This window comes from Oncorhynchus nerka, unplaced genomic scaffold (assembly GCF_034236695.1).
Source record: "Oncorhynchus nerka isolate Pitt River unplaced genomic scaffold, Oner_Uvic_2.0 unplaced_scaffold_1232, whole genome shotgun sequence".
NCBI classification, from domain to species: domain Eukaryota; kingdom Metazoa; phylum Chordata; class Actinopteri; order Salmoniformes; family Salmonidae; genus Oncorhynchus; species Oncorhynchus nerka.
Window position 1 is genome coordinate 117,420 of NW_027040103.1, and position 27,371 is coordinate 144,790.

General features: G+C 50.2%; 1 protein-coding gene across 1 annotated transcript in view; it reads left to right on the forward strand.

The window, feature by feature from the left end:
• Positions 1–21,185, forward strand: part of LOC115128051 (protein FAM91A1-like) — a 45,641-nt gene extending 24,456 nt beyond the window's left edge. Inside the window, exons 9-12 of the mRNA XM_065015885.1 lie at positions 7,668–7,758; positions 14,892–14,954; positions 20,650–20,756; positions 20,991–21,185. Of these exons, the coding sequence (XP_064871957.1) occupies positions 7,668–7,758; positions 14,892–14,954; positions 20,650–20,756; positions 20,991–21,173 (444 nt within the window). The 3' untranslated portion in view covers positions 21,174–21,185. The remainder of the gene's footprint in view (positions 1–7,667; positions 7,759–14,891; positions 14,955–20,649; positions 20,757–20,990) is intronic.
• Positions 21,186–27,371: the final 6,186 nt, after the last annotated feature.

A 27,371-nucleotide genomic window follows, 5' to 3' on the forward strand; every position in this document is an offset into this window, starting at 1 on the left:
CTCAACTGGCCTACCTGGTTAAATAAAGGTGTTCTCAACTGGCCTACCTGGTTAAATAAAGGTGTTCTCAACTAGCCCTACCTGGTTAAATAAAGGTGTTCTCAACTAGCCTACCTGGTTAAATAAAGGTGTTCTCAACTAGCCTACCTGGTTAAATAAAGGTGTTCTCAACTAGCCTACCTGGTTAAATAAAGGTGTTCTCAACTAGCCTACCTGGTTAAATAAAGGTGTTCTCAACTGGCCTACCTGGTTAAATAAAGGTGTTCTCAACTGGCCTACCTGGTTAAATAAAGGTGTTCTCAACTGGCCTACCTGGTTAAATAAAGGTGTTCTCAACTAGCCTACCTGGTTATATAAAGGTGTTCTCAACTAGCCTACCTGGTTAAATAAAGGTGTTCTCACCTAGCCTACCTGGTTAAATAAAGGTGTTCTCAACTAGCCTACCTGGTTAAATAAAGGTGTTCTCAACTGGCCTACCTGGTTAAATAAACTGGCCTACCTGGTTAAATAAAGGTGTTCTCAACTAGCCTACCTGGTTAAATAAAGGTGTTCTCACCTAGCCTACCTGGTTAAATAAAGGTGTTCTCAACTGGCCTACCTGGTTAAATAAAGGTGTTCTCAACTGGCCTACCTGGTTAAATAAAGGTGTTCTCAACTAGCCTACCTGGTTAAATAAAGGTGTTCTCAACTAGCCTACCTGGTTAAATAAAGGTGTTCGCAACTAGCCTACCTGGTTAAATAAAGGTGTTCTCAACTAGCCTACCTGGTTAAATAAAGGTGTTCTCAACTAGCCTACCTGGTTAAATAAAGGTGTTCTCAACTAGCCTACCTGGTTAAATAAAGGTGTTCTCAACTAGCCTACCTGGTTAAATAAAGGTGTTCTCAACTAGCCTACCTGGTTAAATAAAGGTGTTCTCAACTAGCCTACCTGGTTAAATAAAGGTGTTCTCAACTAGCCTACCTGGTTAAATAAAGGTGTTCTCAACTAGCCTACCTGGTTAAATAAAGGTGTTCTCAACTAGCCTACCTGGTTAAATAATGTACAATTATTATTTTATTTTTTTTCTTCATGTTTTAAACAATTCAAATACAGTACCCGTCAAACGTTTGGACACACCTACTCATTCAAGGGTTTTTCTTTATTTTTTTACTATTTTCTACATTGTAGAATAATAGTGACAACATCAAAACTATGAAATAACATATGGAATCATATAGTGTGCAAAGCTGTCGTTAATGCAACGGGTGGCTGCTTTGAATAATCTGAAATATAAAGTATATTTTGATTTGTTTATCACTTGTTTTGGTTACTACATGATTCCTGAGCATAGTTTTGATGTTTATACATGTTTATACGGGCTGTATCATGTTAAATGAATGGTACCTTCTTATATTGAACATTACACCGGGCTGTGAATAGTGTATCCTGTCCCTGAGCTAGTGGATTAATGGTTCTTACCTCTCTGCCTGCTGGAGGTACTGCATGTTGGTTCCAACCTTAAAGAAAGTTGCCAGGTCTGTTAGGGAATGCCTTTGTCCCACCATCTGGTTGCCAGGTCTGTTAGGAAATGCCTTTGTCCCACCATCTGGTTGCCAGGTCTGTTAGGAAATGCCTTTGTCCCACCATCTGGTTGCCAGGTCTGTTAGGAAATGCCTTTGTCCCACCATCTGGTTGCCAGGTCTGTTAGGAAATGCCTTTGTCCCACCATCTGGTTGCCAGGTCTGTTAGGAAATGCCTTTGTCCCACAATCTGGTTGCCAGGTCTGTTAGGAAATGCCTTTGTCCCACCATCTGGTTGCCAGGTCTGTTAGGAAATGCCTTTGTCCCACCATCTGGTTGCCAGGTCTGTTAGGGAATGCCTTTGTCCCACCATCTGGTTGCCAGGTCTGTTAGGAAATGCCTTTGTCCTACCATCTGGTTGCCAGGTCTGTTAGGAAATGCTTTTGTCCCACCATCTGGTTGCCAGGTCTGTTAGGAAATGCCTTTGTCCCACCATCTGGTTGCCAGGTCTGGTTAGGAAATGCCTTTGTCCCACCAATTGGTCAACAGCCTTTTTGTGCTGCGCCAGAAACTCTAAATGGGAAGATGGGTATTTTATTTTAATTTAACCTTTATTTAGTCAAGTCGGTTAAGAAAAATATATTGTTTACAGTGACGGCCTACCCCGGCCAAACCCTCGTCTAACCCAGACGACGCTGGGCCAATTAAATTCGTATTATTATATTCCTCTTTCATTTACAAATCTCATGACGTGACTCTGAGACTTGGCTGTATCTAGGGGGATTTGTATTTATGGAAGCCTGCTAGCAAGCAACATTTTGGCTACCTAGCAATTGCTGTGAATTTACCAAAAATTATTTGAAATAACAATTGAGGTAGGTACAGTAAGTATGTAGTCCACTTGTCATTCCAATCTCCTTTGCATTAGCGTAGCCTCTTCTCTAGCCTGTCAACTATGTGTCTGTCTATCCCTGTTCTCTCCTCTCTGCACAGACCATACAAACGCTCCACACCGCGTGGCCGCGGCCACCCTAATCTGGTGGTCCCAGCGCGCACGACCCACGTGGAGTTCCAGGTCTCCGGTAGCCTCTGGAACTGCCGATCTGCGGCCAACAAGGCAGAGTTCATCTCAGCCTAGTGGTCATTCTCTCTTTCTCCCCTTACCCATCTGTCTATCGCCTCCTTTGAATTCCATGCTGTCACAGTTACCAGCCCTTTCAAGCTTAACATCCTTATCATTTATCGCCCTCCAGGTTCCCTCGGAGAGTTCATCAATGAGCTTGATGCCTTGATAAGCTCCTTTCCTGAGGACGGCTCACCTCTCACAGTTCTGGGCGACTTTAACCTCCCCACGTCTACCTTTGACTCATTCCTCTCTGCCTCCTTCTTTCCACTCCTCTCCTCTTTTGACCTCACCCTCTCACCTTCCCCCCCTACTCACAAGGCAGGCAATACGCTCGACCTCATCTTTACTAGATGCTGTTCTTCCACTAACCTCATTGCAACTCCCCTCCAAGTCTCCGACCACTACCTTGAATCCTTTTCCCTCTCGCTCTCATCCAACACTTCCCACACTGCCCCTACTCGGATGGTATCGCGCCGTCCCAACCTTCGCTCTCTCTCCCCGCTACTCTCTCCTCTTCCATCCTATCATCTCTTCCCTCTGCTCAAACCTTCTCCAACCTATCTCCTGATTCTGCCTCCTCAACCCTCCTCTCCTCCCTTTCTGCATCCTTTGACTCTCTATGTCCCCTATCCTCCAGGCCGGCTCGGTCCTCCCCTCCTGCTCCGTGGCTCGACGACTCATTGCGAGCTCACAGAACAGGGCTCCGGGCAGCCGAGCGGAAATGGAGGAAAACTCGCCTCCCTGCGGACCTGGCATCCTTTCACTCCCTCCTCTCTACATTTTCCTCCTCTGTCTCTGCTGCTAAAGCCACTTTCTACCACTCTAAATTCCAAGCATCTGCCTCTAACCCTAGGAAGCTCTTTGCCACCTTCTCCTCCCTCCTGAATCCCTCCTCCCCTCCCCCTCCTCCCTCTGCAGATGACTTCGTCAACCATTTTGAAAAGAAGGTCGACGACATCCGATCCTCGTTTGCTAAGTCAAACGACACCGCTGGTTCTGCTCACACTGCCCTACCCTGTGCTCTGACCTCTTTCTCCCTCTCTCTCCAGATGACATCTCGCGTCTTGTGACGGCCGGCCGCCCAACAACCTGCCCGCTTGACCCTATCCCCTCCTCTCTTCTCCAGACCATTTCCGGTGACCTTTTCCCTTACCTCACCTCGCTCATCAACTCATCCCTGACCGCTGGCTACGTCCCTCCCGTCTTCAAGAGAGCGAGAGTTGCACCCCTTCTGAAAAAACCTACACTCGATCCCTCCGATGTCAACAACTACAGACCAGTATCCCTTCTTTCTTTTCTCTCCAAAACTCTTGAACGTGCCGTCCTTTGCCAGCTCTCCCGCTATCTCTCTCAGAATGACCTTCTTGATCCAAATCAGTCAGGTTTCAAGACTAGTCATTCAACTGAGACTGCTCTTCTCTGTATCACAGAGGCACTCCGCACTGCTAAAGCTAACTCTCTCTCCTCTGCTCTCATCCTTCTAGACCTATCGGCTGCCTTCGATACTGTGAACCATCAGATCCTCCTCTCCACCCTCTCCGAGTTGGGCATCTCGGCGCGGCCCATGCTTGGATTGCGTCCTACCTGACAGGTCGCTCCTACCAGGTGGCGTGGCGAGAATCTGTCTCCTCACCACGCGCTCTCACCACTGGTGTCCCCCAGGGCTCTGTTCTAGGCCCTCTCCTATTCTCGCTATACACCAAGTCACTTGGCTCTGTCATAACCTCACATGGTCTCTCCTATCATTGCTATGCAGACGACACACAATTAATCTTCTCCTTTCCCCCTCTGATGACCAGGTGGCGATCGCATCTCTGCATGTCTGGCAGACATATCAGTGTGGATGACGGATCACCACCTCAAGCTGAACCTCGGCAAGACGGAGCTGCTCTTCCTCCCGGGAAGGACTGCCCGTTCCATGATCTCGCCATCACGGTTGACAACTCCATCGTGTCCTCCTCCCAGAGCGCTAAGAACCTTGGCGTGATCCTGGACAACACCCTGTCGTTCTCAAATAACATCAAGGCGGTGGCCCGTTCCTGTAGGTTCATGCTCTACAACATCCGCAGAGTACGACCCTGCCTCACACAGGAAGCGGCGCAGGTCCTAATCCAGGCACTTGTCATCTCCCGTCTGGATTACTGCAACTCGCTGTTGGCTGGGCTCCCTGCCTGTGCCATTAAACCCCTACAACTCATCCAGAACGCCGCAGCCCGTCTGGTGTTCAACCTTCCCAAGTTCTCTCACGTCACCCCGCTCCTCCGCTCTCTCCACTGGCTTCCAGTTGAAGCTCGCATCCGCTACAAGACCATGGTGCTTGCCTACAGAGCTGTGAGGGGAACGGCACCTCAGTACCTCCAGGCTCTGATCAGGCCCTACACCCAAACAAGGGCACTGCGTTCATCCACCTCTGGCCTGCTCGCCTCCCTACCACTGAGGAAGTACAGTTCCCGCTCAGCCCAGTCAAAACTGTTCGCTGCTCTGGCCCCCCAATGTTGGAACAAACTCCCTCACGACGCCAGGACAGCGGAGTCAATCACCACCTTCCGGAGACACCTGAAACCCCACCTCTTTCAGGAATACCTGGGATAGGATAAAGTAATCCTCTCACCCCCCCCCCCCCTTAAAAGACTTAGATGCACTATTGTAAAGTGGCTGTTCCACTGGATGTCATAAGGTGTTTGTAAGTCGCTCTGGATAAGAGCGTCTGCTAAATGACTTAAATGTAATGTAATGTATTCTAACTCAAAACTTAACTACTACAAACTCATTTTATAATTACAATAAATAAATAAATAATTACAATAAATAAAGGTTAACTTGTTTTTCCGCTGTCCAGTGGCAACACACGTGGGTATTTGATTTGCGGACTCATCACATGTTCAGCGTCTCGTCAGTTTAAAGAGTACTTCTGGGTCACGTAATGTTTTAAATGTTCTAAATAAAAGTTCCCCACGTAATAGTAGAGATGTCTCAACCGTTCATGATTTAGGAAAAAAAAATGGTGTTAACATTAACAATGATTCATATCTGTTCATATTTAAGTGAACATTTGAATTAAATGTAGGTTTTAAAACCATGTTCCCAAAGTCAAATGAATGTCCCCAATGCCAATCACTGTATATAGAATACAGATTGGCTTAGATCAATAACTGTTTTGGGTGCAGCAGTGAAAGTATATTGTCGGGAATACCCAGTAGGGTCTGTAGAAGGTATGTACAGCGCATTCGGGAAGTATCCCTGGACTTTTTCCAAATGTTGTTACGTTACAGCTTTATTCTCAATTGGATTAAATAGTTTTTTACAGCCTCGATTCTTCTACATAGGATGGCAATTTGAATCCATTTTAGAATTCGGCTGTAACGTAACAACATGTTGAAAAGGGAAGTGGTCTGAATACTTCCTGTATGCACTGTATATCTGATACTAGGCACTACCTATCTACATCTGACCCAGGACACTACTTATCTATATCTGACTCGGGACACTACCTATCTACATCTGACCCAGGACACTACCTATCTACATCTGACCCAGGACACTACCTATCTACATCTGACCCAGGACACTACCTATCTACATCTGACCCAGGACACTACCTATCTACATCTGACCCAGGACACTACTTATCTATATCTGACTCAGGACACTACCTATCTACATCTGACCCAGGACACTACCTATCTACATCTGACCCAGGACACTACCTATCTACATCTGACCCAGGACACTACTTATCTACATCTGACCCAGGACACTACCTATCTACATCTGACCCAGGACACTACCTATCTACATCTGACCCAGGACACTACCTATCTACATCTGACCCAGGACACTACCTATCTACATCTGACCCATGACACTACCTATCTACATCTGACCCAGGACACTACCTATCTACATCTGACCCAGGACACTACCTATCTACATCTGACCCAGGACACTACCTATCTACATCTGACCCAGGACACTACCTATCTACATCTGACCCAGGACACTACCTATCTACATCTGACCCAGGACACTACTTATCTATATCTGACCCAGGACACTACCTATCTATATCAGACCCAGGACACTACCTATCTATATCTGACCCAGGACACTACCTATCTATATCTGACCCAGGACACTACCTATCTATATCTGACCCAGGACACTACCTATCTACATCTGACCCAGGACACTACCTATCCCACCCAGGACTCTACCTATCTGACCCAGGACTCTACCTATCTGACCCAGGACTCTACCTATCTGACCCAGGACTCTACCTATCTGACCCAGGACTCTACCTATCTGACCCAGGACTCTACCTATCTGACCCAGGACTCTACCTATCTGACCCAGGACTCTACCTATCTGACCCAGGACTCTACCTATCTGACCCAGGACTCTACCTATCTGACCCAGGACACTACCTATCTGACCCAGGACTCTACCTATCTGACCCAGGACTCTACCTATCTGACCCAGGACTCTACCTATCTGACCCAGGACACTACCTATCTGACCCAGGACACTACCTATCTGACCCAGGACTCTACCTATCTGACCCAGGACACTACCTATCTGACCCAGGACTCTACCTATCTGACCCAGGACTGACCCAGGACACTACCTATCTGACCCAGGACACTACCTATCTGACCCAGGACACTACCTATCTGACCCAGGACTCTATCTATCTGACCCAGGACACTACCTATCTGACCCAGGACTCTACCTATCTAGCTAGGAGTTACACACTGACTTTGTCATCTGGAATCTGTGCAGGTTCCCATTAGAAAAGTCTAAATGTTATACCACACTACAAACATAAAAAAAGATTCAGCTCACTAGCTAGACTGATCTCCAGCCTGATGTTGCTGTGTTCTTTCTCTTCTGGTAGATGAAGTGTGTGGTTTCCCCCTCTTTACCTGTTTCCTCCTCTCCTCCTCCTCCTCTCCAACCACCTTTTTCCTCCTCTCCTTCTTTCTCTCCCCCTCCACCCAGCTAACGTCTGTCTGTGTCCTCCCTCTGTCCTGTCTGATTTCAGATCTGCTCGGTGGCAGAGAGGAAGACGATTGATAAGCTGATCGATTCAGGACCCCAACTGGCCGGGTCGATGGAGTACAATGTGGTGCTGAGTGAGTGGAATGTATTCTTGTGTCTGTCTCTGTGTGTATGTTCATCCCAGCTCACTGCTAAATGGCCCAGTGGTCTGGATAAATGGTAGTCGCTCGCCATCAGGGTGTTGGAAAACAGTTTAGTGTGATGAGATGCCTTCCCTGTCATTACGGCCTATTGTGGCTCTGGTGGATGTTTAACAGGTAGGAGGGAAGAGAGTACCAGGTAGGAGGGAAGAGAGTACCAGGTAGGAGGGAAGAGAGTACCAGGTAGGAGGGAAGAGAGTACCAGGTAGGAGGGAAGAGAGTACCAGGTAGGAGGAAGAGAGTACCAGGTAGGAGGGAAGAGAGTACCAGGTAGGAGGGAAGAGAGTACCAGGTAGGAGGGAAGGGAGTACCAGGTAGGAGGGAAGGGAGTACCAGGTAGGAGGGAAGGGAGTACCAGGTATGAGGGAAGGGAGTACCAGGTAGGAGGGAAGGGAGTACCAGGTAGGAGGGAAGGGAGTACCAGGTAGGAGGGAAGAGAGTACCAGGTAGGAGGGAAGAGAGTACCAGGTAGGAGGGAAGAGAGTACCAGGTAGGAGGGAAGGGAGTCCCAGGTAGGAGGGAAGAGAGTCCCAGGTAGGAGGTAGAGAGTCCCAGGTAGGAGGGAAGAGAGTCCCAGGTAGGAGGGAAGAGAGTCCCAGGTAGGAGGGAAGAGAGTACCAGTTAGGAGGGAGGGTAGGTTAACAGGTAGGAGGGAAGAGCGTACCAGGTAGGAGGGAAGAGCGTACCAGGTAGGAGGGAAGAGCGTACCAGGTAGGAGGGAAGAGCGTACCAGGTAGGAGGGAGGGTAGGTTAACAGGTAGGAGGGAAGAGAGTACCAGGTAGGAGGGAAGAGAGTCCCAGGTAGGAGGGAAGAGAGTCCCAGGTAGGAGGGAAGAGAGTACCAGGTAGGAGGGAAGAGAGTACCAGGTAGGAGGGAAGAGAGTACCAGGTAGGAGGGAAGGGAGTCCCAGGTAGGAGGGAAGGGAGTCCCAGGTAGGAGGGAAGAGAGTCCCAGGTAGGAGGGAAGAGAGTACCAGTTAGGAGGGAGGGTAGGTTAACAGGTAGGAGGGAATAGGTTAACCAGGTAGGAGGTTACCAGGTATGAGGGAAGAGCGTACCAGGTATGAGGGAAGAGCGTACCAGGTATGAGGGAAGAGCGTACCAGGTAGGAGGGAAGAGAGTACCAGGTAGGAGGGAAGAGAGTCCCAGGTAGGAGGGAAGAGAGTACCAGGTAGGAGGGAAGAGAGTACCAGGTAGGAGGGAAGAGAGTACCAGGTAGGAGGGAAGAGAGTACCAGGTAGGAGGGAAGAGAGTCCCAGGTAGGAGGGAAGAGAGTCCCAGGTAGGAGGGAAGGAGTCCCAGGTAGGAGGGAAGGGAGTACCAGGTAGGAGGGAAGGGAGTACCAGGTAGGAGGGAAGAGAGTACCAGGTAGGAGGAAGAGAGTCCCAGGTAGGAGGGAAGAGAGTCCCAGGTAGGAGGAAGAGAGTCCCAGGTAGGAGGGAAGAGAGTACCAGGTAGGAGGGTAGGGAGTACCAGGTAGGAGGGTAGGTTAACAGGTAGGAGGGAAGAGAGTACCAGGTAGGAGGGTAGGTTAACAGGTAGGAGGGTAGGTTAACAGGTAGGAGGGAAGAGAGTACCAGGTAGGAGGGTAGGTTAATTAACAGGTAGGAGGGTAGGTTAACAGGTAGGAGGGAAGAGAGTACCAGGTAGGAGGGTAGGTTAACAGGTAGGAGGGAAGGTTAACAGGTAGGACGGAAGAGAGTACCAGGTAGGACGGAAGAGAGTACCAGGTAGGAGGGTAGGTTAACAGGTAGGAGGGAAGGTTAACAGGTAGGAGGGAAGAGAGTACCAGGTAGGAGGGTAGGGAGTACCAGGTAGGACGGAAGAGAGTACCAGGTAGGAGGGTAGGTTAACAGGTAGGAGGGAAGAGAGTACCAGGTAGGAGGGTAGGTTAACAGGTAGGAGGGTAGGTTAACAGGTAGGAGGGAAGAGAGTACCAGGTAGGAGGGTAGGTTAACAGGTAGGAGGGTAGGTTAACAGGTAGGAGGGAAGAGAGTACCAGGTAGGAGGGTAGGTTAACAGGTAGGAGGGAAGGTTAACAGGTAGGACGGAAGAGAGTACCAGGTAGGACGGAAGAGAGTACCAGGTAGGACGGGAGAGAGTACCAGGTAGGAGGGTAGGTTAACAGGTAGGAGGGAAGGTTAACAGGTAGGAGGGAAGAGAGTACCAGGTAGGAGGGTAGGGAGTACCAGGTAGGACGGAAGAGAGTACCAGGTAGGAGGGTAGGTTAACAGGTAGGAGGGAAGAGAGTACCAGGTAGGTTAACAGGTAGGAGGGTAGGTTAACAGGTAGGAGGGAAGAGAGTACCAGGTAGGAGGGTAGGTTAACAGGTAGGAGGGAAGGTTAACAGGTAGGAGGGAAGAGAGTACCAGGTAGGAGGGTAGGGAGTACCAGGTAGGACGGAAGAGAGTACCAGGTAGGAGGGTAGGTTAACAGGTAGGAGGGAAGGTTAACAGGTAGGAGGGAAGAGAGTACCAGGTAGGAGGGTAGGGAGTACCAGGTAGGACGGAAGAGAGTACCAGGTAGGAGGGTAGGTTAACAGGTAGGAGGGAAGGTTAACAGGTAGGAGGGAAGAGAGTACCAGGTAGGAGGGTAGGTTAACAGGTAGGAGGGTAGGTTAACAGGTAGGAGGGAAGAGAGTACCAGGTAGGAGGGTAGGTTAACAGGTAGGAGGGTAGGTTAACAGGTAGGAGGGTAGGTTAACAGGTAGGAGGGAAGAGAGTACCGGGTAGGAGGGAAGAGAGTACCAGGTAGGAGGGAAGAGAGTACCAGTTAGGAGGGAGGGTAGGTTAACAGGTAGGAGGGAAGAGCGTACCAGGTAGGAGGGAAGAGCGTACCAGGTAGGAGGGAAGAGCGTACCAGGTAGGAGGGAAGAGCGTACCAGGTAGGAGGGAGGGTAGGTTAACAGGTAGGAGGGAAGAGAGTACCAGGTAGGAGGGAAGAGAGTCCCAGGTAGGAGGGAAGAGAGTACCAGGTAGGAGGGAAGAGAGTACCAGGTAGGAGGGAAGAGAGTACCAGGTAGGAGGGAAGAGAGTACCAGGTAGGAGGGAAGAGAGTACCAGGTAGGAGGGAAGGGAGTCCCAGGTAGGAGGGAAGGGAGTCCCAGGTAGGAGGGAAGAGAGTCCCAGGTAGGAGGGAAGAGAGTCCCAGGTAGGAGGGAAGAGAGTCCCAGGTAGGAGGGAAGAGAGTACCAGTTAGGAGGGAGGGTAGGTTAACAGGTAGGAGGGAATAGCGTACCAGGTAGGAGGGAAGAGCGTACCAGGTATGAGGGAAGAGCGTACCAGGTATGAGGGAAGAGCGTACCAGGTAGGAGGGAAGAGCGTACCAGGTAGGAGGGAAGAGAGTACCAGGTAGGAGGGAAGAGAGTCCCAGGTAGGAGGGAAGAGAGTACCAGGTAGGAGGGAAGAGAGTACCAGGTAGGAGGGAAGAGAGTACCAGGTAGGAGGGAAGAGAGTCCCAGGTAGGAGGGAAGAGAGTCCCAGGTAGGAGGGAAGGGAGTACCAGGTAGGAGGAAGGGAGTACCAGGTAGGAGGGAAGGAGTACCAGGTAGGAGGAAGGGAGTACCAGGTAGGAGGGAAGAGAGTCCCAGGTAGGAGGGAAGAGAGTCCCAGGTAGGAGGGAAGAGAGTACCAGGTAGGAGGGTAGGGAGTACCAGGTAGGAGGGTAGGTTAACAGGTAGGAGGGAAGAGAGTACCAGGTAGGAGGGTAGGTTAACAGGTAGGAGGGTAGGTTAACAGGTAGGAGGGAAGAGAGTACCAGGTAGGAGGGTAGGTTAATTAACAGGTAGGAGGGTAGGTTAACAGGTAGGAGGGAAGAGAGTACCAGGTAGGAGGGTAGGTTAACAGGTAGAAGGGAAGGTTAACAGGTAGGACGGAAGAGAGTACCAGGTAGGACGGAAGAGAGTACCAGGTAGGAGGGTAGGTTAACAGGTAGGAGGGAAGGTTAACAGGTAGGAGGGAAGAGAGTACCAGGTAGGAGGGTAGGGAGTACCAGGTAGGGAAGAGAGTACCAGGTAGGAGGGTAGGTTAACAGGTAGGAGGGAAGAGAGTACCAGGTAGGAGGGTAGGTTAACAGGTAGGAGGGTAGGTTAACAGGTAGGAGGGAAGAGAGTACCAGGTAGGAGGGTAGGTTAACAGGTAGGAGGGTAGGTTAACAGGTAGGAGGGAAGAGAGTACCAGGTAGGAGGGTAGGTTAACAGGTAGGAGGGAAGGTTAACAGGTAGGACGGAAGAGAGTACCAGGTAGGACGGAAGAGAGTACCAGGTAGGACGGGAGAGAGTACCAGGTAGGAGGGTAGGTTAACAGGTAGGAGGGAAGGTTAACAGGTAGGAGGGAAGAGAGTACCAGGTAGGAGGGTAGGTAGTACCAGGTAGGACGGAAGAGAGTACCAGGTAGGAGGGTAGGTTAACAGGTAGGAGGGAAGGTTAACAGGTAGGAGGGAAGAGAGTACCAGGTAGGAGGGTAGGGAGTACCAGGTAGGACGGAAGAGAGTACCAGGTAGGAGGGTAGGTTAACAGGTAGGAGGGAAGGTTAACAGGTAGGAGGGAAGAGAGTACCAGGTAGGAGGGTAGGTTAACAGGTAGGAGGGTAGGTTAACAGGTAGGAGGGAAGAGAGTACCAGGTAGGAGGGTAGGTTAACAGGTAGGAGGGTAGGTTAACAGGTAGGAGGGTAGGTTAACAGGTAGGAGGGAAGAGAGTACCGGGTAGGAGGGAAGAGAGTACCAGGTAGGAGGGAAGAGAGTACCAGGTAGGAGGGAAGAGAGTACCAGGTAGGAGGGAAGAGAGTACCAGGTAGGAGGGAAGGAGTACCAGGTAGGAGGGAAGGAGTCCCAGGTAGGAGGGAAGGGAGTCCCAGGTAGGAGGGAAGGGAGTCCCAGGTAGGAGGGAAGGGAGTCCCAGGTAGGAGGGAAGAGAGTCCCAGGTAGGAGGGAAGGGAGTCCCAGGTAGGAGGGAAGAGAGTCCCAGGTAGGAGGGAAGAGAGTCCCAGGTAGGAGGGAAGAGAGTCCCAGGTAGGAGGGAAGAGAGTACCAGGTAGGAGGGAAGAGAGCACCAGGTAGGATGGAAGAGAGTACCAGAGTGACAGCTAGGATGGTAGCGTGACAGCTAGGATGGTAGCGTGACAGCTAGGATGGTAGAGTGACAGCTAGGATGGTAGAGTGACAGCTAGGATGGTAGAGTGACAGCTAGGATGGTAGCGTGAGTGACAGCTAGGATGGTAGCGTGAGTGACAGCTAGGATGGTAGCGTGAGTGACAGCTAGGATGGTAGCGTGAGTGACAGCTAGGATGGTAGCGTGAGTGACAGCTAGGATGGTAGCGTGAGTGACAGCTAGGATGGTAGCGTGAGTGACAGCTAGGATGGTAGCGTGAGTGACAGCTAGGATGGTAGAGTGACAGCTAGAATGGTAGTGAAAGATGTTAGAATAAATTATAGGATGGCTGAGTGTCGGGGTGGGTGGCGGAGTGGGTGTCGGAGTGGGTGTCGGGGTGGGTGTCGGAGTGGGTGTCGGAGTGGGTGTCGGGGTGGGTGTCGGGGTGGGTGTCGGAGTGTCGGGGGGTGGGTGTCGGAGTGGGTGTCGGGGTGGGTGTCGGAGTGTCAGGGGTGGGTGGCGGAGTGTCGGGGTGGGTGTCGGAGTGTCGGGGTGGGTGGCGGAGTGTCGGGAGGGTGTCGGGGGTGGGTGTCGGAGTGTCGGGGTAGGTGTCGGGGTGGGTGTCGGAGTGTCGGGAGGGTGGCGGAGTGTCGGGGTGGGTGTCGGAGTGGGTGTCGGAGTGTCGGGGTGGGTGGCGGAGTGTCGGGGTGGGTGTCGGAGTGTCGGGGGGAGGGTGTCGGGGTGGGTGTCGGAGTGTCGGGGTAGGTGTCGGGGTGGGTGTCGGAGTGTCGGGGAGGGTGGCGGAGTGTCGGGGTGGGTGTCGGAGTGGGTGTCGGAGTGGGTGTCGGGTGGGTGTCGGAGTGTCGGGGTGGGTGTCATGGTGGGTGTCGGAGTGTCGGGGTGGGTGTCGGGTGGGTGTCGGAGTGTCGGGGTGGGTGTCATGGTGGGTGTCGGAGTGTCGGGGTAGGTGTCGGAGTGTCGGGGTGGGTGTCGGAGTGTCGGGGAGAGTGTCGGAGTGGGTGTCGGAGTGTCGGGGTGGGTGTCGGAGTGTCGGGGAGGGTGTCGGCGTGTCGGGTGGGTGTCGGAGTGTCGGGGTGGGTGTCGGAGTGTCGGGCGGAGTGTCGGAGTGGGTGTCGGAGTGTCGGGAGGGTGTCGGCGTGTCGGGTGGGTGTCGGAGTGTCGGGGTAGGTGTCGGAGTGTCGGGGTGGGTGTCGGAGTGTCGGGAGGGTGTCGGAGTGTCGGAGTGTCGGGGTGGGTGTCGGAGTGTCGGGGTGGGTGTCGGAGTGTCGGGAGGGTGTCGGCGTGTCGGGTGGGTGTCGGAGTGTAGTGTCGGGGTGGGTGTCGGAGTGTAGTGTCGGGAGGGTGTCGGAGTGTCGGGGGAGGGTGTCGGAGTGTCGGGGTAGGTGTCGGAGTGTCGGGGTGGGTGTCGGAGTGTCGGGAGGGTGTCGGAGTGTCGGAGTGGGTGTCGGGAGTGTCGGGGTGGGTGTCGGAGTGTCGGGAGGGTGTCGGCGTGTCGGGTGGGTGTCGGAGTGTCGGGGTGGGTGTCGGAGTGTAGTGTCGGGGAGGGTGTCGGGGTGGGTGTCGGAGTGTCAGAGTGGGTGTCGGAGTGTCGGGGTGGGTGTCGGATTGTCGGGGAGGGTGTCGGCGTGTCGGGTGGGTGTCGGAGTGTCGGGGTGGGTGTCGGAGTGTAGTGTCGGGGAGGGTGTCGGAGTGTCGGGGTGGGTTTCGGAGTGTCGGGGAGGGTGGTCGAGTGACCAGTAAGATGGGAGCCTGGAGAAGATGGGCAAGATGTTGGGGCATCTATGCTCTGTTCTATGTTTATTGAAGATTGGGAAAGATGTTGGGTAGAGGTGCATATTCTGCTGTGCCATAACAGAACTTATTCTGGTGTGATACGTAGTAAACGCTTCCTTAGCGCTAATACTTTTTTTTAGCGCTTTTTCATCGTTTTCACATGAATATGACTTCTCTCTCCTTCAGGTCTGTACAACAGGGGATACATCTATCTAGACGTGCCCATCTCTGATGACAGCTGCATGTCAGGTACTCAACATTATAAACTGAGTGGTTCTAGCCCTTAATGGTGATTGGCTGAAAGCTGTGGTACAGTATATCGCTTACATGTCTTTGTGGAAGGTACCACACCCCGCACAGACCCCCTCGCCCACTAAGCGTCGTCGAGATATGTCGAGTTTCCTTGTAGGGCCTATTTGTCGGGGGAACTGTGAAGCCTGCTGTATATCCTATTGCCTGAGTCTTATTAAAGAATGTGAAAAAATGTGTCTCTATGCTGCTTTTCATGACATCATGCATAGCTGCTCTTCATATGGCCTAAACCAGGGCCTCAGACCCCAATACCAGGGGCTGACAGGGACCTCACCGGAGTGCCAGAACCAGGGGCTCAGACCCCAATAGCAGGGGCTCAGACCCCAATACCAGGGGCTCAGACCCCAATACCAGGGGCTCAGACCCCAATACCAGGGGCTCAGACCCCAATACCAGGGGGTGACAGGGACCTCACCGGAGCGCCAGAACCAGGGGCTCAAACCCCAATACCAGGGGCTCAGGCCCCAATACCAGGGGGTGACAGGGACCTGCAAATAATCGTATTTTGCTGGTCTGAGAAAACAATAAATGAAAAAATCCTGCAATTCTTTGTCCTTTTACATGACTGGAGACATTACAATTAATATTTTTTTCATGAATTACCAACATGACAAGAGACTCTGACATTGACATACTTGAGATCAATAAAATGAACCACCCATTGTGTTAAATGCAACCAATAGCTTAGGCCAATTTATACACCGATTGTTGGTCTACAATATGAGGAGGAAATTGTTGTTCACCAACTTCCCAGTGGCGACGCTCACTAATCCATGTTCCCGGTGACGTCCCTGACAAACAATGGAAACCGAATTTATGCCTCAAAAGAATATCCTGGTGCATGAAGGTTACACCTACAGACGGGAACCACAAATACGTCAGGAAGTGAACCGAATATGATGCTTTCGAGGTCGCATAACTCTCCAAATTATCCTGGATACGTCGTTCTTTCAGCCCCCGAAAGTCAACTGGAGGAGCTCCCGACATACTCTCAGGCAACATGGGTTGGGGAGAAGGTCAGAGGCATTGGAAGAAAGAACATTTTTCCCCCTAGGTAAACTCAACAAAGAAAGTGCTTGTTCAATGAACCATAAACAATGAACCTGCACCGGTGGAACGATTAAGACACGAACAGCTTACAGACTGTAGGCAATTAAGGTCACAGTTATGATAATTTAGGACACTAAAGAGGCCTTTCTACTGACTCTGAAAAACACCAAAAGAAAGATGCCTTAGGCATGCTGCAAGGAGGCATGAGGACTGCAGATGTGGCCAGGGCAATAAATTGCAATGTCTGTACTGTGAGATGCCTAAGACAGCGCTACAGGGAGACAGGACGGACAGCTGATTGTCCTCGCAGTGGCAGACCACGTGTAACAACTGCACAGGATCGGTACATCTGAACATCACACCTGCGGGACAGGTACAGGATGGCAACAACAACTGCCCGAGTTACACCAGGAAAGCACAATCCCTCCATCCGTGCTCAAACTGTCTGCAATAGGCTGAGAGAGGCTGGACTGAGGGCTTGTAGACTTAAGGCAGGTCCTCACCAGACATCACCGGCAACAACGTTGCCTATGGGCACAAACCCACCGTCGTTGGACCAGACAGGACTGTCAAAAAGTGCTCTTCACTGCCCGAGTCGTGGTTTTGTCTCACCACGGGTGCTGGTCGGATTCGCCAATATCATCAAAGGAATGATCGTTACACCGAGGTCTGTACTCTGGAGCGGGATCGATTTGGAGGTGGAGGGTCCGTCATGGTCTGGGGCGGTGTGTCAGCAGGGATCATGAGTAATGGCATCGGGGATCATGGGTGATGGCAGCGAGGATCATGGGTAATGGCAGCGGGGATCATGGGTAATGGCAGCGGGGATCATGGGTAATGGCAGCGGGGATCATGGGTGATGGCAGCGGGGATCATGGGTGATGGTCACGGGGATCGTGGGTAATGGCAGCGGGGATTATGGGTGATGGCAGCGGGGATCATGGGTAATGGCAGCGGGGATCATGGGTAATGGCAACAGGGATCATGGGTAATGGCAGCGGGGTTCATGGGTAATGGAAGCTGGGATCATGGGTAATGGTAGCGGGGATCATGGGTAATGGTCACATGGATCATGGGTAATGACAGCGGGGATCATGGGCAATGGTAGTGGGGATCATGGGTAATGGTCACAGAGATCATGGGCAATGGTAGTGGGGATCATGGGTAATGGTCACGGGGATCATGGGCAATGGTAGCGAGGATCATGTGTAATGGCAGCAGCTCCTTGATCTAAATCAGATAATGGAGGGCAAGGAGAAACATTTGGGTCTGTGAAGAGGCCCCACAACATTACCATCTATAACTGGCTGAGGGCTGTGAAGAGGCCCCAAAACATTACCATCTATAACTGGCTGAGGGCTGTGTAGAGGCCCCACAACATTACCATCTATAACTGGCTGAGGGCTGTGTAGAGGCCCCACAACATTACCATATATAACTGGCTGAGGGCTGTGAAGAGGCCCCACAACATTACCATATATAACTGGCTGAGGGCTGTGTAGAGGCCCCACAACATTACCATCTATAACTGGCTGAGGGCTGTGTAGAGGCCCCACAACATTACCATCTATAACTGGCTGAGAGCTGAGGGCTGTGTAGAGGCCCCACAACATTACCATCTATAACTGGCTGAGGGCTGTGAAGAGGCCCCACAACATTACCATCTATAACTGGCTGAGGGCTGTGAAGAGGCCCCACAACATTACCATCTATAACTGGCTGAGGGCTGAGGGCTGTGTAGAGGCCCCACAACATTACCATCTATAACTGGCTGAGGGCTGAGGGCTGTGTAGAGGCCCCACAACATTACCATCTATAACTGGCTGAGGGCTGTGTAGAGGCCCCACAACATTACCATCTATAACTGGCTGAGGGCTGTGTAGAGGCCCCACAACATTACCGTCTATAACTGGCTGAGGCCCACAACATTACCATCTATAACTGGCTGAGGGCTGAGGGCTGTGTAGAGGCCCCACAACATTACCATCTATAACTGGCTGAGGGCTGAGGGCTGTGTAGAGGCCCCACAACATTACCATCTATAACTGGCTGAGGGCTGTGAAGAGGCCCCACAACATTACCATCTATAACTGGCTGAGGGCTGTGAAGAGGCCCCACAACATTACCATCTATAACTGGCTGAGGGCTGTGAAGAGGCCCCACAACATTACCGTCTATAACTGGCTGAGGGCTGAGGGCTGTGTAGAGGCCCCAAAACATTACCGTCTATAACTGGCTGAGGCCCCACAACATTACCGTCTATAACTGGCTGAGGGCTGAGGGCTGTGAAGAGGCCCCACAACATTACCATCTATAACTGGCTGAGGGCTGTGTAGAGGCCCCACAACATTACCATCTATAACTGGCTGAGGGCTGAGGGCTGTGTAGAGGCCCCACAACATTACCATCTATAACTGGCTGAGGGCTGTGAAGAGGCCCCACAACATTACCATCTATAACTGGCTGAGGGCTGTGAAGAGGCCCCACAACATTACCATCTATAACTGGCTGAGGGCTCTGAAGAGGCCCCACAACATTACCATCTATAACTGGCTGAGGGCTGTGTAGAGGCCCCACAACATTACCATCTATAACTGTCTGAGGGCTGTGAAGAGGCCCCACAACATTACCATCTATAACTGGCTGAGGGCTGTGAAGAGGCCCCACAACATTACCATCTATAACTGGTGAGGGCTGAGGGCTGTGAAGAGGCCCCACAACATTACCATCTATAACTGGCTGAGGGTCTATAACTGGCTGAGGGCTGAGGGCTGTGAAGAGGCCCCACAACATTACCATCTATAACTGGCTGAGGGGCTGTAGAGGCCCCACAACATTACCATCTATAACTGGCTGAGGGCTGAGGGCTGTGAAGAGGCCCCCAACAACATTAACCATCTATAATCTATAACTGGCTGAGGGCTGTGGGCATCTATAACTGGCTGAGAGGCTCCACAACATTACCATCTATAACTGGCTGAGGGCTGTGTAGAGGCCCCACAACATTACCATCTATAACTGTCTGAGGGCTGTGAAGAGGCCCCACAACATTACCATCTATAACTGGCTGAGGGCTGTGTAGAGGCCCCACAACATTACCATCTATAACTGTCTGAGGGCTGTGAAGAGGCCCCACAACATTACCATCTATAACTGGCTGAGGGCTGAGGGCTGTGAAGAGGCCCCACAACATTACCATCTATAACTGGCTGAGGGCTGTGTAGAGGCCCCACAACATTACCATCTATAACTGGCTGAGGGCTGAGGGCTGTGAAGAGGCCCCACAACATTACCATCTATAACTGGCTGAGGGCTGTCAAGAGGCCCCACAACATTACCATCTATAACTGGCTGAGGGCTGTGTAGAGGCCCCACAACATTACCATCTATAACTGGCTGAGGGCTGTGAAGAGGCCCCACAACATTACCATCTATAACTGGCTGAGGGCTCTGAAGAGGCCCCACAACATTACCGTCTATAACTGGCTGAGGGCTGTGTAGAGGCCCCACAACATTACCATCTATAACTGTCTGAGGGCTGTGAAGAGGCCCCACAACATTACCATCTATAACTGGCTGAGGGCTGTGAAGAGGCCCCACAACATTACCGTCTATAACTGGCTGAGGGCTGAGGGCTGTGTAGAGTCCCCAAAACATTACCGTCTATAACTGGCTGAGGCCCCACAACATTACCGTCTATAACTGGCTGAGGGCTGAGGGCTGTTAAGAGGCCCCACAACATTACCATCTATAACTGGCTGAGGGCTGTGTAGAGGCCCCACAACATTACCATCTATAACTGGCTGAGGGCTGAGGGCTGTGTAGAGGCCCCACAACATTACCATCTATAACTGGCTGAGGGCTGTGAAGAGGCCCCACAACATTACCATCTATAACTGGCTGAGGGCTGTGAAGAGGCCCCACAACATTACCATCTATAACTGGCTGAGGGCTCTGAAGAGGCCCCACAACATTACCATCTATAACTGGCTGAGGGCTGTGTAGAGGCCCCACAACATTACCATCTATAACTGGCTGAGGGCTGAGGGCTGTGAAGAGGCCCCACAACATTACCATCTATAACTGGCTGAGGGCTGTGTAGAGGCCCCACAACATTACCATCTATAACTGGCTGAGGGCTGAGGGCTGTGAAGAGGCCCCACAACATTACCATCTATAACTGGCTGAGGGCTGTGTAGAGGCCCCACAACATTACCATCTATAACTGGCTGAGGGCTGTGAAGAGGCCCCACAACATTACCATCTATAACTGGCTGAGGGCTCTGAAGAGGCCCCACAACATTACCGTCTATAACTGGCTGAGGGCTGAGTGTTGGTTGTTCACTTCCCGGTCGGTTGCCATTGACAACCCTTTATGTATTTTTGTTGCGCTCCATCTCTCTCCCAGCCCCCCCCCCCCCGGAAGGCTTTGTAATTATTTTATTATTTAATATTATATATGATCTATTAATGAATACATTACTGTGTTTCCCAGTGCCCCCCCTGGAAGGCTTCGTGATGAACAGGGTCCAGGGAGATATTATATATTATCTATTAATGAATACATTACTGTGTTTCCCAGTGCCCCCCCTGGAAGGCTTCGTGATGAACAGGGTCCAGGGAGACTACTTTGAAACCCTTTTGTACAAAATATTTGTTTCCATCGACGAGCAGACTAATGTGTCAGAGGTAGGTGAAATAATATTATGTCTCAGCCTCGTTAGACCGTCCAGGTCTTGATCATATTACATTTCATACCGTAGGAGCATTCAAATAAAGCTAATAAAATATAAGGATAATTATTTAATTATTAAATTAATTATTTAAACATGTTGTTTATTGGTGTGTTTTCTTATTGACTTGATTAAAGTGATTTCAGTCCCATTTGGTCTTGATCCTCATCCTCTGGTTGTTCTGTTCCAGCTGGCTAATGTTCTGGAGATCGACTTGGGCCTGGTGAAGGTATGTATCTACGGCGATACAGATCACACACTGTTATATTGTCCATGGCGGCGGTCGCCAACCTTTTACGACTCAAGATCACTTTCACAGTCAAGAAGCAAGCCGAGATCTACCGCTCAGAATCTTTTTAAAAACATGACTTAAAAATATATAACTTTAACCGAATAAAAACAGTTTCGTAAGAATGATGTTTGTGTAGTAGCCCTAATACATTATCACATCCTAATGGCTATATGCCTTCCCTAATACATTATCACATCCTAATGGCTATATGCCTTCCCTAATACATTATCACATCCTAATGGCTATATGCCTTCCCTAATACATTATCACAGCATATTGCCTATATGCCTGGTCTAATACATTATCACATCCTATTGGCTATATGCCTGGTCTAATACATTATCACATCCTATTGGCTTTATGCCTGGTCTAATACATTATCACAGCATATTGGCTATATGCCTGGTCTAATACATTATCACAGCATATTGGCTATATGCCTGGTCTAATACATTATCACAGCATATTGGCTATATGCCTGGTCTAATACATTATCACAGCATATTGGCTATATGCCTGGTCTAATAAAATGCTGAATACAACAGGTGTAGTAGACCTCACAGTGACATGCTGAATACAACAGGTGTAGTAGACCTCACAGTGAAATGCTGAATACAACAGGTGTAGTAGACCTTACAGTGAAATGCTGAATACAACAGGTGTAGCTGACCTTACAGTGAAATGCTGAATACAACAGGTGTAGTAGACCTTACAGTGAAATGCTGAATACAACAGGTGTAGCTGACCTTACAGTGAAATGCTGAATACAACAGGTGTAGTAGACTTTACAGTGAAATGCTGAATACAACAGGTGTAGTAGACCTTACAGTGAAATGCTGAATACAACAGGTGTAGTAGACCTTACAGTGAAATGCTGAATACAACAGGTGTAGTAGACCTTACAGTGAAATGCTGAATACAACAGGTGTAGTAGACCTTACAGTGAAATGCTGAATACATCAGTAGACCTTACAGTGAAATGCTGAATACAACAGTAGACCTTACAGTGAAATGCTGAATACAACAGTAGACCTCACAGTGAAATGCTGAATACAACAGGTGTACTAGACCTCACAGTGAAATGCTGAATACAACAGGTGTAGTAGTAGACCTCACAGTGAAATGCTGAATACAACAGGTGTAGTAGACCTTACAGTGAAATGCTGAATACAACAGGTGTAGTAGTAGACCTCACAGTGAAATGCTGAATACAACCGGTGTACTAGACCTTAGGCTATATACAGGGGGTACCGGTACAGAGTCAATGTGGAGGCTATATACAGGGGGTACCGGTACTGAGTCAATGTGGAGGCTGTATACAGGGGGTACTGATACAGAGTCAATGTGGAGGCTATATACAGGGGATACCAGTACAGAGTCAATATGGAGACTATATACAGGGGGTACTGGTACAGAGTCATTGTGGAGGCTATATACAGGGTGTACCGGTACAGAGTCAATGTGAAGGCTATATACAGGGGGTACCGGTACAGAGTCAATGTGGAGGCTATATACAGGGGGTACCGGTACTGAGTCAATGTGGAGGCTATATACAGGGGGTACCGGTACTGAGTCAATGTGGAGACTATATACAAGGGGTACCGGTACAGAGTCAATGTGGAGGCTATATACAGGGGGTACCGGTACTGAGTCAATGTGGAGGCTATATACAGGGGGTACCGGTACTGAGTCAATGTGGAGGCTATATACAGGGGGTACCGGTACTGAGTCAATGTGGAGGCTATATACAGGGGGTACTGGTACAGAGTCAATGTGGAGACTATATACAGGGGGTACCGGTACTGAGTCAATGTGGAGGCTGTATACAGGGGGTACTGATACAGAGTCAATGTGGAGGCTATATACAGGGGATACCAGTACAGAGTCAATATGGAGACTATATACAGGGGGTACTGGTACAGAGTCATTGTGGAGGCTATATACAGGGTGTACCGGTACAGAGTCAATGTGAAGGCTATATACAGGGGGTACCGGTACAGAGTCAATGTGGAGGCTATATACAGGGGGTACCGGTACTGAGTCAATGTGGAGGCTATATACAGGGGGTACCGGTACTGAGTCAATGTGGAGACTATATACAGGGGGTACCGGTACAGAGTCAATGTGGAGGCTATATACAGGGGGGTACCGGTACTGAGTCAATGTGGAGGCTATATACAGGGGGTACCGGTACTGAGTCAATGTGGAGGCTATATACAGGGGGTACCGGTACTGAGTCAATGTGGAGGCTATATACAGGGGGTACTGGTACAGAGTCAATGTGGAGACTATATACAGGGGGTACCGGTACTGAGTCAATGTGAAGGCTATATACAGGGGGTACCGGTACTGAGTCAATGTGGAGGCTATATACAGGGGGTACCGGTACAGAGTCAATGTGGAGGCTATATACAGGGGGTACCGGTACTGAGTCAATGTGGAGGCTGTATACAGGGGGTACCGATACAGAGTCAATGTGGAGGCTATATACAGGGGATACCAGTACAGAGTCAATATGGAGACTATATACAGGGGGTACCGGTACTGAGTCAATGTGGAGGCTATATACAGGGGGTACCGGTACTGAGTCAATGTGGAGGCTATATACAGGGGGTACCGGTACTGAGTCAATGTGGAGGCTATATACAGGGGGTACCGGTACTGAGTCAATGTGGAGACTATATACAGGGGGTACCGGTACTGAGTCAATGTGGAGACTATATACAGGGGGTACCGGTACAGAGTCAATGTGGAGGCTATATACAGGGGGTACCGGTTAGTAATGAGGCTATATACAGGGGGTACCTGTTAGTAATGAGGCTATATACAGGGGGTACCTGTTAGTAATGAGGCTATATACAGGGGGTACCGGTACAGAGTCAATGTGGAGGCTATATACAGGGGGTACCGGTACAAGAGTCAATGTGGAGGCTGTATACAGGGGTACCGATACAGAGTCAATGTGGAGGCTATATACAGGGGATACCAGTACAGAGTCAATGTGGAGACTATATACAGATGGTACCAGTACAGAGTCAATGTGGAGGCTATATACAGGGGTACTGGTACAGAGTCAATGTGAGGCTATATACAGGGGGTACCTGTACAGAGTCAATGTGGAGGCTATATACAGGGGGTACCGGTACAGAGTCAATGTGCAGGCTATATACAGGGGGTACTGGTACTGAGTCAATGTGAGCTATATACAGGGGGTACCGGTACAGAGTCAATGTGGAGGCTATATACAGGGGTACGGTACAGAGTCAATGTGGAGGCTATATACAGGGGGTACGGTACAGAGTCAATGTGGAGGCTATATACAGGGGGTACCGGTACTGAGTCAATGTGAAGGCTATATACAGGGGGTACCTGGTACTGAGTCAATGTGGAGGCTATATACAGGGGGTACCGGTACAGAGTCAATGTGGAGGCTATATACAGGGGGTACTGGTACAGAGTCAATGTGGAGGTTATATACAGGGGGTACCGATACAGAGTCAATGTGGAGGCTATATACAGGGGATACCAGTACAGAGTCAATGTGGAGCTATATACAGGGGGTACCGGTACAGAGTCAATGTGGAGGCTATATACAGGGGTACTGCGGTACTGAGTCAATGTGGAGGCTATATACAGGGGGTACCGGTACAGAGTCAATGTGGAGGCTATATACAGGGGTACCGGTACAGAGTCATTGTGGAGGACTATATACAGGGGGTACGGTACAGAGTCAATGTGGAGACTATATACAGGGGTACGGTACAGAGTCAATGTGGAGGCTATATACAGGGGGTACTGGTACAGAGTCAATGTGAGGCTATATACAGGGGGTACCTGTTAGTACAGAGCTATATCAGGGGGTATGTGGAGAGGCTATATACAGGGGGTACCGGTACAGAGTCAATGTGGAGGCTATATACAGGGGGTACTGGTACAGAGTCAATGTGGAGGCTATATACAGGGGTACTGGTACAGAGTCAATGTGCAGGCTATATACAGGGGGTACCAGTACAGAGTCAATGTGGAGGCTATATACAGGGGTACCAGTACAGAGTCAATGTGGAGGCTATATACAGGGGTACTGGTACAGAGTCAATGTGGAGGCTATATACAGGGGGTACCGGTACAGAGTCAATGTGCAGGCTATATACAGGGGTACCGGTACAGAGTCAATGTGGAGGCTATATACAGGGGGTACTGGTACAGAGTCAATGTGGAGGCTATATACAGGGGGTACCGGTACAGAGTCAATGTGGAGGCTATATACAGGGTGTTACGGTACAGAGTCAATGTGGAGGCTATATACAGGGGGTACCGGTACAGAGTCAATGTGAGGCTATATACAGGGGTACCGGTACAGAGTCAATGTGGAGGCTATATACAGGGGTACTGGTACAGTCAATGTGGAGGCTATATACAGGGTGTTACGGTACAGAGTCAATGTGGAGACTATATACAGGGGGTACTGGTACAGAGTCAATGTGGAGGTTATATACAGGGGGTACCGGTACAGAGTCAATGTGGAGGCTATATACAGGGGGTACCGGTACAGAGTCAATGTGGAGGCTATATACAGGGGTACCGGTACAGAGTCAATGTGGAGGCTATATACAGGGGGTACCGGTACAGAGTCAATGTGGAGGCTATATACAGGGGTACGGTACAGAGTCAATGTGGAGGTTATATACAGGGGGTACGGTACAGAGTCATTGTGGAGGCTATATACAGGGGTACCGGTACAGAGTCAATGTGCAGGCTATATACAGGGGTACCGGTACAGAGTCAATGTGGAGGCTATATACAGGGGTACTGGTACAGAGTCAATGTGGAGGCTATATACAGGGGTACTGGTACAGAGTCAATGTGGAGACTATATACAGGGGGTACCGGTACAGAGTCAATGTGGAGGCTATATACAGGGGGTACCGGTACAGAGTCAATGTGGAGGCTATATACAGGTGGTACTGGTACAGAGTCAATGTGGAGGCTATATACAGGGGTTACTGGTACAGAGTCAATGTGGAGGCTATATACAGGGGGTACCGGTACAGTCAATGTGGAGGCTATATACAGGGTGTTACTGGTACAGAGTCAATGTGGAGACTATATACAGGGGTACTGGTACAGAGTCAATGTGGAGACTATATACAGGGGTACTGTACAGAGTCAATGTGGAGGCTATATACAGGGGGTACCAGTACAGAGTCAATGTGGAGGCTATATACAGGGGTACTGGTACAGAGTCAATGTGGAGGCTATATACAGGGGGTACCGGTACAGAGTCAATGTGGAGGCTATATACAGGGGGTACGGTACAGAGTCAATGTGGAGGCTATATACAGGGGGTACCGGTACAGAGTCATTGTGGAGGCTATATACAGGGGTACCGGTACAGAGTCAATGTGGAGGCTATATACAGGGGTACCGGTACAGAGTCAATGTGGAGGCTATATACAGGGGGTACTGGTACAGAGTCAATGTGGAGGCTATATACAGGGGGTACTGGTACAGAGTCAATGTGGAGGCTATATACAGGGGGTACCGGTACAGAGTCAATGTGGAGGCTATATACAGGGCGTAGCGGTACAGAGTCAATGTGGAGGCTATATACAGGGGGTACTGGTACAGAGTCAATGTGGAGGCTATATACAGGGTGTTACGGTACAGAGTCAATGTGGAGACTATATACAGGGGGTACTGGTACAGAGTCAATGTGGAGGTTATATACAGGGGTACCGGTACAGAGTCAATGTGGAGGCTATATACAGGGGGTACCAGTACAGAGTCAATGTGGAGGCTATATACAGGTACCGGTACAGAATCAATGTGGAGGCTATATACAGGGGTGGTACAGAGTCAATGTGGAGAGGCTATATACAGGGGGTACTGGTACAGAGTCAATGTGGAGGCTATATACAGGGGGTACCGGTACAGAGTCAATGTGGAGGCTATATACAGGGGGTACCGGTACAGAGTCAATGTGGAGGCTATATACAGGGGTACCGGTACAGAGTCAATGTGGAGGCTATATACAGGGGGTACTGGTACAGAGTCAATGTGGAGGCTATATACAGGGGGTACTGGTACAGAGTCAATGTGGAGGCTATATTCAGGGGTACTGGTACAGAGTCAATGTGGAGACTATATACAGGGGGTACCGGTACAGAGTCAATGTGGAGGCTATATACAGGGGGTACCAGTACAGAGTCAATGTGGAGGCTATATACAGGTGGTACTGGTACAGAGTCAATGTGGAGGCTATATACAGGGGGTTACTGG